This window comes from Scyliorhinus canicula, chromosome 16 (assembly GCF_902713615.1).
Source record: "Scyliorhinus canicula chromosome 16, sScyCan1.1, whole genome shotgun sequence".
Taxonomy (NCBI): Eukaryota; Metazoa; Chordata; class Chondrichthyes; order Carcharhiniformes; family Scyliorhinidae; genus Scyliorhinus; species Scyliorhinus canicula.
In genome coordinates, this window is record NC_052161.1 from 98,182,121 (window position 1) to 98,194,191 (window position 12,071).

Sequence of the window (12,071 nt, forward strand, 5' to 3'; positions counted from 1 at the left end):
CGAACGTGGGCCAGTCCCCTCCTGAGCACGGCCGTGGTGCTCGATCCCCTCTCCGCCCCCCACAGGCCCCAAACTTACCTTTCGTGCTATGTTCACGCCGGCAGCGATCAGGTGTGGTTGCCGCCGGTGTGAACAGGTCGGGAACGGCAGGCCGCTCGGCCCATCTGGCCGGAGAATCGCGGGTCGCTGTGAAAAACGGCGACCTGCGATTCTCCGAGCGGCGTGTCGCAAAACGCGACATGCTATTTTGGGGGGGGGGGGGGGAGAATTGCGGGGGGTGCCAGAGCGGCCCTCCCGCGATTCTCCCACCTGGCCTGGGGAGCGGAGAATCGTGCCCTCTGTTCCCTGGTTCTATCCCCCCTCCACACACCAGCCAGCGGAAACATGCCATCCGCATTTAACCTGTCATTCCCAGTAAGAATATCGTCTCAGATTACGACAATCTCTCAATGATGAGGTTTCTTTCCTAAAATGACAGACGACTGACGTTGCAGAACACTTTTCTAACGCTACAAGAGATCCTCGGATCCCAACAACTGTATTCAAACTGCGTTGAAGAGTAAAACAAGAAACAAACAGAGTAAAAGATGCCACGAATGAATGCTAGAAGAATGATGTGTTACATACGGTTGGAAGGAGTGACTGAGACAGAGAATTTGATCTCCTGCATCCCATAGATGTTTTCTGCGCGGCAGATGTAATCCCCGACATCAGCCTGGCTCACACGGAGGATGCGGAGCACAGCGCCCTGAACCTAGAGCATCAAGAAGGGTAAATCACAGCCTCTGTTACTCACATTCTCCTGGGCAGCTTTCAGAAGTCACAAATACACTGATAACTACAACACATGAGGAGTAAAGGCTGACAATCGCTTGCGCTCCTCTCTGTATGAGGAATGAAAATCAAGGCTTGGAAGGATGACCCAGGTTGTGCTCCCAGTTCCTCACAGTCATCCAGTGACCCACGAGAGCAAATGAAGGCGGGCAGCTGGGGTATGATTTGATTCCATCCCCTCCGCTGTTTACTTAACAGATTCATATGAAATGGCACATTGCAGATAGCAGAAGAGCACGGTTCAGTGTTAAACCAGCTAATTTCAGCCAGATTCCTACACTGTCAAGGTGAATGTTGTACTGAATAAGAGAGCTATTCCAGTGGAAACCAGATCTGATATTTCCAATAGGGAGCCTCTCGATCCAGTCCCCTCTCTCAGTTTTGATGTACCCATTTTCCATGGACACTTGAGAAGGAGGTCAGAAATCTGGCAGGAGAAATAAGGAAAAGCTGAAGGTGATTGGACATCCCGGCTGAGGGAGACTAGATGCTCAGTTTGTCAGCCGATATCAGACTGGCAGTATAGTCACCTTATTTTCTGTCACCTTACCTCAGTTATTGTGAGTTAGCCCGCACAATTTGACAAGGAATGAGCCAGGGGGCATTATGCATCTGTTCAGAGAGAGGGAACTGAAAGGCAGGTCAAAGGGCAGCTGTGAATGGGGAGGTTGAGCTACGATCATAGAATGACTGCGACCAGCACAGGGATGCGGACATGCCACTTTTGGGGTGATTTTAATCTAATCTGCCCACCACTCGAACCTTAGGTCACACACTAGATAAAATCCAGATAAAATTATTTCCAAGAAGGAGGAATATTGAGGGTTCCAATTACCTGATGATTGGTTGTTAGAGAACCAGCTGCTCGGTACCATGTGATCCTGGGTTGCGGCTGACCTGCGACCTGGCAGTGTAATTCTAGCATTTCCCCCTCTATTACAGAGAGAGGGGAGGGGTGAGTCAGCACGGTCGGTACATTTTGTGCTGTGGGAAGAGTGGAGACAGGAGTGAGGCAACTAGATCAAAAGTGGACAATACAGTTTTTGCCATTTATTGAACCCCAGATTTGTTCCTTGCCTGGATATTCCCTTCAATAGTTTGTGCTGATGTTTAAATATTTCAATTGACTGTTCATCTTCGGTCATCTGGCACAATGCATTGGACAGAAACCTTTGTTTAAGGAAAATTCTAATTTTTTTCTAATGAAGTGGCAATTTAGCGTGACCAGTCCACCTATCCTGCACATTTTTGGGTTGTGGGGGCGAGACCCACGCGGACACGGGGAGAATGTGCAAACTCCACATGGACAGTGGCCCAGAGCCGGGATCGAACCTGGGTCCTCAGCGCCGTGAGGCAGCTGTGCTAACCACTAGGCCACCGTGCTGCCAAGAGAATTTAATTTTAACTGATCTCGTGTTGGCATTGCTCAATTGGTCTCTGGGCATAATTCACCCAAAAGGGAACAAAGACCCCCAGTGAGCATGTTTAGCTGCGTGTTTCCTGGCATTCACAGTGCCGAGAAACACATGGCTATTCAATGTGACTCACGTTGAATAAGGGACATGAATAGGGAACGCGAAGCCGAGGCCTCACATAGCCCCGTTTTGTACATTGTAGCGAGAGATCAGGACGCCATTTTTAATTGCCGTCCTGATTTCCGAGGCCCCGAAACAATCCCCTACCTCTCTCCCAGCCCAAATGCAATATGGGAGGGTTCCTGCCGCCACCCCACAAACACCCACGCCGGGCAAACCTGGCCCAATTGCATAGGCAAATAAAATGTCATCTTGGCAGTGCCAATTGCTGGTGCCACATGGGTACCCTGTAAGTGCCCATGCCAGCTGGCAGTGGGCACTTTGGGAGTGCAAGGCTGCCACCCAGGTGGCACCACCCTGCTCAAAGGGCATGCAGCTGGGGTCTCCGATTCTCTGGGAGGCCACCATCAGTGCCTTCTTTCTGGTCCCCATTTGTGGGGACCAGTGCTGGACACCGCTTGCCCGAGGCAAAGGTGCTTGCAAACATCTTGCTGTTCAGGGGGGTGTGTAATCTGGTGGGCTCTCAGCTATTAAGGTGCTTCTTTATACTCTACACTTGCCTTTAGCCCTTGAAGCGAAGTCATGGCTTACTTCAAAGAGTGCTCAGGATTAGTATTAATTACTGCACTTAGTATTGTGTACTTTGCTTCAAGGCTCCCTCTCACTTCCTTCCAGGATTGAGAACTCATTCAAACCTTTCCTCTTCACTTGTGGCTTTGCTGTTGCCACATTCATTTTTCCACAAAATATTTAACAAACCTGTGTTTTTCCAATCTACTGGATTTCTTAACTTTTAATTGGCTCATTCATGATGAGACTGCTTTGGGACACCCCTGCTACTGTGTGATGCGCGATCAATAACCACAGAAACGAAGGAGTAGTCCGAATTGAAGGCTTTAATCTACAAAATGTTTCCCCAGCAGCTTGCACGGGTAAGCTGGGTAAGAACACGGGTTCTTATACTCCGCCTCATTGGGCGGAGCTACCTTCGTCTTGACAAATGAGAAAGCAACACTTGGGCCAATGAACAGCGAGCCTTCTCCACCAATAGCAGCTCACACTCCCAGGTACTGTAGTACCTCTAGTCATACTACCACATTGTGCAAAGGTGGCGAAGGGAGGGAATGTTTGCAGATGTGATGCCAATAAAGGGGGCTGCTTTTTCCTGGATGGTGTCGAGCTTCATGAGCGTTGTTGGAGCTGCGCTCCTCCAGGCAAGTGGAAAACATTCCATCACACTCCTGACTTGTGTCTTGGAGATGATGGACAGGCTTTGGGGAATCAGGGTGTGAGTTTCTCACCACAGGATTCCAAGCACATGACCTGCTCTGGTAACCACATTCAGTTTTTGTTCAATGGTGACCCCCAGAATGTTGATTGTGGGGGTATCAGCGATGGTAATAACCATTGAATGTCATGGGGAAAGGGGAAATGGCTAGATGCCTGGCACTTGTGTGATGTGAATATTACTTGTCACTTGTCAGTCCAAGCCTGAGTTCTGGCCAGGTGTTGCTGCATTTGGACATGAACTTCGCCACAATGATTATGCTCATGTATTCTTTAGGGTAGGTGTGGAAACTTTTTAAAAAATAAACGTTTTATTGAGGTATTTCTTTGGCATTTCAACAACAACAAAATCAACAATATACATAACAAGAAAAATATAAACATAGTGCAAATTCCACCACCCTTTCCCACAGGTCTTGTCATTACTTACCCCACCTAACCTACCCTAACCTAACCCCCGCCCTCCCCCCCTTTCTGCTGACGATTAGTTCTCTGCGAGGAAGTCGACGAATGGTTGCCACCTCCAGGCAACCTGGAGCAGAACCCCAGCAGACACCCTCTCATGGCAAAATTAATCTTCTCCAGGTAGAGGAAGCCAGCCAAGTCTGAAAGCCAGGCCTCCGATTTCAGGGACTTTGAGTCCCTCCATACCAGCAATATACGCCTCTGGGCTACCAGATAAGCAAAGGCCAAACAGCCGCCTCTCTCTCCTCCTGGATTCCTGGATCCTGTGATACCCCAAAAATCGCCACCTCTGGACTCATTGCCACCCTCATATTTAATACTGTGGACATGGCGTTGGCAAACCCCTGCCACAATCCCCTCAGTTTTGGGCTTGCCCAGAATATATGGACATGGTTCGCTGGCCCCCCCCATGCACTTCGCACACCTGTTCTCCACCCCAAGAATCTGCTCATCCGGGCCACTGTCAAGTGAGCCGGTGAACAACCTTAAATTGGATAAGGCTGAGCCTGGCACATGTTAGGTGTGGAAACTTTAAACATGCAAAACCCATTGACATTTTCTCTTCTTTCAATATTATGTCAACTTATCTATCACGCTGACACCTGGGGCGGAATTCTCCAACCCCCCGGGGGGTCGGAGAAACGCCCGGGGCCAGCGTCAATCCCGCCCCCGCCGTGTCCCGAATTCTTGGCTCCCCGAGATTCGGCGGGGGCGGAAATCGCGCCGCGCCGGTTGGTGGGCCCCCCACGGCGATTCTCCGGCCCGCGATGGGCCGATGCCCCACCTCTGACAGGCCTCTCCCGCCGGCGGGAATCAAAACACCTACCTAACTGGTGGGATTGGCGGCGTGGGCGGGCTCCGGGGGGGGGGGGGGGGGGGTGATCTGACCCCAGGGAGGTGGGGCCTGGCCCACGATCGGGGCCCACCGATCAGCGGGAGGGCCTGCGCCGTGGGGGCAATCTTTTTCTTCCGCCTTCGCCATAGCCTTCACCATGACGTGGGCGGAAGTGACCCCCTCCCCTGCACATGCGCCTGCCCCGCCGGGTAGGGGAGAATCCCGGCCCATCTTTCCATTACAGGCTCAGCTCACAGAACTCAATCGTGTTTCCCAAAGCTGGAGATCATTGCACTTACAATGCACTTTTCAAAGAATAAAAGGAGTACTTTGGAACTCAAGCATTTTGAAAACTGGGCAGAAACGTTAAACAGATAGTTGTAAAATGCATAAAATATGCTGCAAATAACTGATGTGGTGCAAATAAATGCTGGAAGAATGACGTGTTACATACGGGTGGAAGGAGTGACTGAGACGGAGAATTTGACCTCCCGTGTTCCAACAATGTTTTCTGCGCGGCAGATGTAATCTCCGACATCAGCAGAGCTCACACGGAGGATGCGCAGCACAGCGCCCTGAACCTAGAGGATCACCAGGGGAAAATCACAGCCTCTGTTACTCACACTCTCCCAGGCAGCTATCGACACTCATAAATATATAGAGCGACAAGTAACCATTCCGCATGAACAGTTAATTTCCGGTCAATAAGTTGAAGAATGGATGAAGGCAAACAGAAGGGCCGAAGGGCCTGTTTCCATGCTTTAAACCTCTATGACTCTAAGGCAAGTGGATGATGGCCAAACTGAAAGATGTCACTTACCTGGTGATTGGTTGTTAGAGGGCCTGCTGCCCTGTACCATGTGATCCTGGGTTCTGGCTGACCTGTGACCTGGCAGTGTAACTCCAGCATTTCTCCCTCCCTAACTGTGGTGCGCGAGGGGTGAACATTCACTGTCGGGGCAGTTCCATGTGCTGAGGGGAGAGACAAGAATAAGCATACTGCAGACAATATAGATGTTATTTATTTAATCCCAGATTTGCTTCTTGCCTTGATATTCACTTCAATTGTGTACCCAAATTTTTTAATATTTCAGTTGACTTTCCACGTGTGACCACCTGATACAGTGCATTGGGCAAAGTTTTGTGAAGAAAGTACACTTTTAACTGCCCTCGTGTTAGTCTGGCTCAATCTGAATCTGTCTAGCCCCTGAACCACGGCTGAGATTAGGAACTCGACTAGAGTCGAGCACAAAGGCCAAATTGACATTTTAGTGCTGTTTCAGTTAATTGTCATATATCAAACCCTTCTTCATGATTACTTTCCAACCAGTTGTCCCTTGTTGTGAAGTCATGGCTTTCGTCAAAAAGCGGTCAGGATTAGTATTTCTTACTGCACTTAGTCTCATACTTGATACTATAGTGAGTTTGCTACAATGTTCCCACTCACTCACTTATGATCAGGATTGAGAACTCGTTGTAACTTTTCCTCATCACTACTGGGTTTACAGTTATCATATTCACTTTCCAGAAAATATTTTACACGCCAGCTGTTCTGAGATTGGGCCATTCCGGGCAGGATTCTCTGCCGCCCTGCTGGGCCGGAGAATCGACGGGGGGGGGGGGGGGGGGGGCGTGAATCCCGCCCCGCTGCCGGCTGCCAGATTCTCCGGCGACGGGAAGGGGGGGGGTCCATGGTGGCCTGGCCCACGATCGGGGCCCACTGATCCGCAGGCGGGTCTGTGCCGTGGGGGCACTCTTACCCTCCGCGCCAGCCGGTGTAACGGTCCGCCATGGCCAGCGTGGAGACGGAACCCCCTGCATATGTGCTTGGATCACGGCAGCAGACGCTGGTGTGCCCGCTCATGCGCCAACTGGTCGGCGGAGGCCTTCGCCGCTGGTTGGCATGGCGCCAAACACTCTGGCGCCGGCCTAGCCCCCGAAGGTGCGGAGGATTCTGCACTTTCCGGGCGTCCCGACACCAGAGTGGTTCACGGCACTCCTTGGCCGGTAAGGCCCACCATGCCGGGTAGGGGAGAATCCCACCCTCTGTCTTGGACACCAGGCATGGTCCTTAGACATACTGGAGGATATTAGGCAGTGGTTTTCCCCAAGTTTCAGGACTAGGATCACTTATTTTGGTACATGTAAATAACTTGGATATTATAGTGTAGTATAGAGTAAAATCTCCAAATTTGATTAAACCAATGGAGCTGTGACAAATGGTGAGAACGATACCAATTAACTGCATTGTCCTTGAACTGCTGCAGTCCATGTGGTAGAGGTACACCCGCTGTGCTTTCAGGGAGGCAGATCCAAGATTTTGACCCAGCGACAGTGAAGGAACAGCCAAGCCAGGATGTTGAGCGACTTGGAGAGGAACTTACAGATGTGGTGTCCCCGTGTACCTGCTGCCCTTATCCTTCCAGGTGGTCATGATTTTGGAAGCAATGTAGACTTAATAGCACAGTTCTAAAGAGCGTAAATGAAGAGAGAGACTTGGGGATTCACATGCATAGATTATTTTTGAAGTTGTCAGCATATGGGATCTCAGCTAAGCTCGTTGCTTATTGGTAGAGATTCCTTTAAGAACATTGTTAAGAGTGATATGAGGAGAGACAGAGTCTGTTGTGTATTGCACTGAGAAAACCTGAGGATCACCACACCTCAGGTGAGGGGCAAGGTTAAGAAGGCGGGGCCTTCAGGAATATCCTCAGCTGGTACAGGAATTGAACACACTCTGCATCACAAACTAACAGTCAACAGCTAAACTGGCAATTGAACTAACTTTGTTAACACTACAACAACCAAAAGGGCAGCAGAGAAGGCTCTGTTGCAATTTTATGCTTTGGAGATACGCAGGGATGACACACAAGCTTCTATGTGTGCAATAGGATTTTTATTCAATGCTTTCAAATGTCTGTTCTCATGCTTTTAGCTATTTGCCTACAGTTTAGTTTCTCTTTCTCAGTTAACACACCCAGCTTACGTAATCGCACACAGAGAACAGAGACCAAACACATAATAATCAAAAACTGAACTATTGAACACTACATTCCCTTTTCGCTTAAAACAACTTCGGTTTTAAAATGTAAAAGGATACATGAACATAAGAACAATCGTGACCAAACCAACAACAATACCTGAACATTTAACAGATTGGGTTGCTTATTTGTTTTTGCCATAACCACAACCAAATCGCATATGACGGAGTAATTGGTGTGTTAAAAATATTGTTGCACCTGTCTTACTCAGAAATATTGCAAACATTTCTATCATAAAGTGTGGACCATTATTGGACACTAAAGCTTCTGTCAATCTAGAAATTGCAAATAACTCCTGAAAACCCCAATAGATTTGGCAGTTGAGGTATTGGGGATTGAGTCAACATTTATCCACCTGCTGTGGATATTGATCAAAACAAGGGGCGCGATTCTCCGCTCCCGGGAAAAATCGTGAAGGCCGTCGTGAACTCGGCCGAGTTTCATGACAGGCTCGGAGCCCGCTCCTCTCACCGAATTCACCCCCACCCGGGGGGCTAGGAGCGGCGCTCCGTTATTCTTGGCCGCCGGGCCTTGACACTTTCGTCAAGGTGGCGTGCCGAGAATGACGCGACGGCGGCGCCTATGTGATGTCAGCCGCGCATGCGCGGGTTGGCCAGCTCAAACCCGCGCATGCACGGCTGACGTCACGATGGCTGACAGCTTGAACCCCCGCATGCGCGGTGGCCGTCTTTCCCCTCAGCCACCCCGCAAGACGTGGCGGCTTGATCTTGCAGGGCGGCCGAGGTGAGCCAGCCTGTCCCCTCCCGAGCACAGTCGTGGTGCTCATTCCCCACCAGGCCCCCTACAAGCCCCAAAACGGGCATCTCACGGCGATTTCACGACGGCAGCGACCAGATGTGGTTGCCGACGTCGTGAAACGGTCGCGAACAGCAGGTCGCTTGTCCCATCCGGGTCGGAGAATCGCCGGTCGCCGTGAAAAACCGTGAGCGCCGATTCTTCCGAGCGGGGGGTGGGAGAATCGTGGGGGGCGCCAGGGGGTCGTGAAATTAGTCGGGGGGCCCTCCCGCGATTCTCCCACCCGGCGTGGGGAGCGGAGAATCGCGCCCAAGGTATCTTTTCCCCGTTCCACTTCAAAGAAATTGAAATGTGCTCAATCCAATGGTTTTCTCGTGTTCAGAATGGAATGAAAGGAACCTCAGGTTGATCAATTTTCATTCTGAGCCGCACTTCACAACTTTTCGCCAATTCTTCAATATCTCCATCTCCCAACATTAGCTCCTTGCTCACATTTTGAAACAGTCTATCCCAGTGTGCTCTTGATGAGGTTCCTCAAATAGTCTCTCTCTAAATCCTGGTCGAATAATTGCTCTTCAATCCGAAAGGAGACGGCCTTGATCTATACTCAGTTCATTTCTATGTGCAAAATATCTCCTGCAAGTGCTCATCATCACACTCTTTAGGCCAGCCACTCATGACAGTGTGTTTGCGTGACAGGGTGTGCGTGCGTAGGACAGGAGGTGAGTGTGTGTGTGAGAGAGGGGGTGAGTGTGTGTGAGAGAGGGGGTGAGTGTGTGTGAGAGAGGGGGTGAGTGTGTGTGAGAGGGTGCTGTGTGAGTGAGAGAGGGGTTTAGTGTGTGAGAGTGTGTGCGAGGGGGTAAGTGTGTGTGTGAGAGAGGGAGTGAGTGTGTGTGAGAGAGAGATTGAGTGTGTGTGAGTGTGTGCGAGGGGGTAAGTGTGTGTGTGAGACAGGGAGGGAGTGAGTGTGTGTGAGAGAGAGATTGAGTGTGTGTGAGTGTGTGCGAGGGGGTAAGTGTGTGTGTGAGACAGGGGGTGAGTGTGTGTGTTTGAGAAGGTGTGTGTGTGTGTGAGAGAGAGAGAGGAGTGTGTGACAGGTATGTGTGTGAGAGAGAGAGGAGTGTGTGACTGATGAGTGTGTGTGTGTGAGGGTGTGTTTGTCTCTGTGTATGCGTGTGAGAGAGGGGTGAGTGTGTGTGAAAGAGGGGGCGAGTGTGTGTGTGAAAGGGGGTGAGTGTGTGTGAGGGGTTTGTGTGTGTATGAATGAGAGAGAGGGTGTGTGTGAGGGGTTGAGTGTGTATATGTGAGAGATGGTGAATGTGTGTTTGAGAGGGGGTGAGTGTGTCTATAAGAAGGGGTGAGTGTGTGTAAGAAGGGGGTGAATGTGAGTGTGAGGGAGCAGGTGAGTGTGTGTGTGTGAAAGGGGGTGTGTGTGTGTCAGAGGGGTGTGTGTGAGAGTGCGGGTGAGTGTGTTTGAGACGGGGTGAGTGTGTGTTTGAGAGGAAGTGAGTGTGTGTGTGTGAGAGAGGGGTTACGTGTATCTGTGAGGGGGGTGAGTGTGTGTGTCAGAGGTGATGTGTCTGTGAGAGAAGGGGGTGAGTATGTATGTTAAAGAGAGGGGCGAGTACGCGTACAAAAGAGGGGTGACTGTGTGTGAGAGGGAGTGGTGAGAGAGATAGGAAGAGGGGAAGCGCATGCGAGAGGAAGGGGTGAGTGAGAGAGCTCTGCATGTGTGTGTGTGCGCGAGCGCGTGGTGTCCAAAACACAAAAATCAGTTTTCCAGCATCATTCTTCCCATTAAAAATAGCACAAGGTGGACTTCCGGTGGCGGCCATGGAGTAGGAGGTCACACATTTGGTAACTCCCGCTCGTGACGGACCTTTTGGACCTTTTTTCCTGACTTTTTCCGAATTGTATTTGAAAAATTGGGAATGGATGGGACAGTGAGGAGGAATCCCATACCAGTATATGGAGAAGTGGACCAGAAGTGGTTGTATAAGGAAGGAAAATCGAGCAGAGAAGGCACGTGTAAAACCCACAGCACAGAAAAACATGGCGGAGGTGCAGGGCACTGGCTCATCAACCAATGGTCAACGGACCAGCTGGTGAAATTTATTCAGGAGGGTTTTTCCAAGCAAAAAGAGTAAGGTCGAGATGCGATCAAGGCATCGATCGACCAGGTGGAGCAGGGGCTGGAAGCCCAAGATTGGGTGCACCAGAAGGTTGAGGAGAAGGTGGTCGAGCATGAGGAACACCTAACTGAGCTGGAGTTACAGGTGGGACTGATGAGGGATCAGCAGAAAAGGCTGCAAGAGAAGATGGAGGACCTGGAGAACAGGTCCCGTCGACAGAACTTGAGGATCGTCGGTCTCCCTGAGGGCTGCGAGGGAACGGACGCAAGGGCCTATGTGGTAAATATGCTCGAGAAATTAATGGGTGATGGGGCGTTTGCCTGACCCATGGAAGTGGATAAAGAGCACAGAACGCTCGAGTGGAGACTGTGTGTGAACGAGCCGCCGAGGGCGATGGTGGTGCGAATGCTGGTGGGGAAAGGTGGATGGATTTTCTTTGTCTTTTCTTTGTGTTTGGTTGGAACTGTGTTTGTTGAATATGTATGTCCGAGCAGGGTGGGGAGGGGGGGGGGGGAACAATAGTGTGTAGGATGTTTGGTGCCATGGGGGGAGCTACCAGGCTAGCTGGGTGGGCTAGCACACGGAAGCACAGTGGGGGGTGAGCAGATGATAAGTTTGTGAAAGGGGGTTGGAATTGTTCTGTTATTAATGGGGGGGGGGGGGCTCTGCTGACAGGGGAGGGATTGTTACTTGGAGACTAATGGATGAGGATGGAGGGTGCCGAAGGCCGGGCTGCGGGGGCGCAAGCTGGAGGCTGATGGTTGATCGGCAGGGGGTGAGATGCCTCCCGGTCAGGCTGATCACGTGGAATGTTAGAGGACTGAATGGGCCGGTTAAGAGGGCTCGCTTGTTCGCCCCTTTGAGGGGATTGGAGGTGGGCGTGGCAATGCTACAGGAGACACATCCGAGGGTAACAGATCAGACTAGGTTGAGAAAGGGGTGTGTCGGGCAGGTATTTCACTCGAAGTTGGACTCCAAGACTGGGGGGGGTCGCGATCCTGATTAATAAACAGGTGTCATTTGAGGCGGGTAAAATAGTTGCGGATATGGGGGGGGCTGGTATATCATGGTCAGCGGGAAGCTGAACGGGACACCGGTGGTGCTCCTGAATGTCTATGCACCAAAATGGGATGATGCGGAGTTTATAAGGCGGATTTTAGGGAAGATCCAGACCTGCATTCACACA

General features: G+C 50.8%; 1 protein-coding gene across 2 annotated transcripts in view; it reads right to left on the reverse strand.

Moving 5' to 3' along the window:
• Window positions 1-12,071, reverse strand: part of hspg2 (heparan sulfate proteoglycan 2) — a 571,937-nt gene that overhangs the window by 133,024 nt on the left and 426,842 nt on the right. For both annotated transcript variants that reach the window (XM_038821731.1, XM_038821732.1), the window contains 4 exons: window positions 5,777-5,928; window positions 5,411-5,537; window positions 1,670-1,818; window positions 628-754 (listed from right to left, as the gene is read on the reverse strand). In XM_038821731.1, the coding sequence (XP_038677659.1) occupies window positions 628-754; window positions 1,670-1,818; window positions 5,411-5,537; window positions 5,777-5,928 (555 nt within the window). The remainder of the gene's footprint in view (window positions 1-627; window positions 755-1,669; window positions 1,819-5,410; window positions 5,538-5,776; window positions 5,929-12,071) is intronic.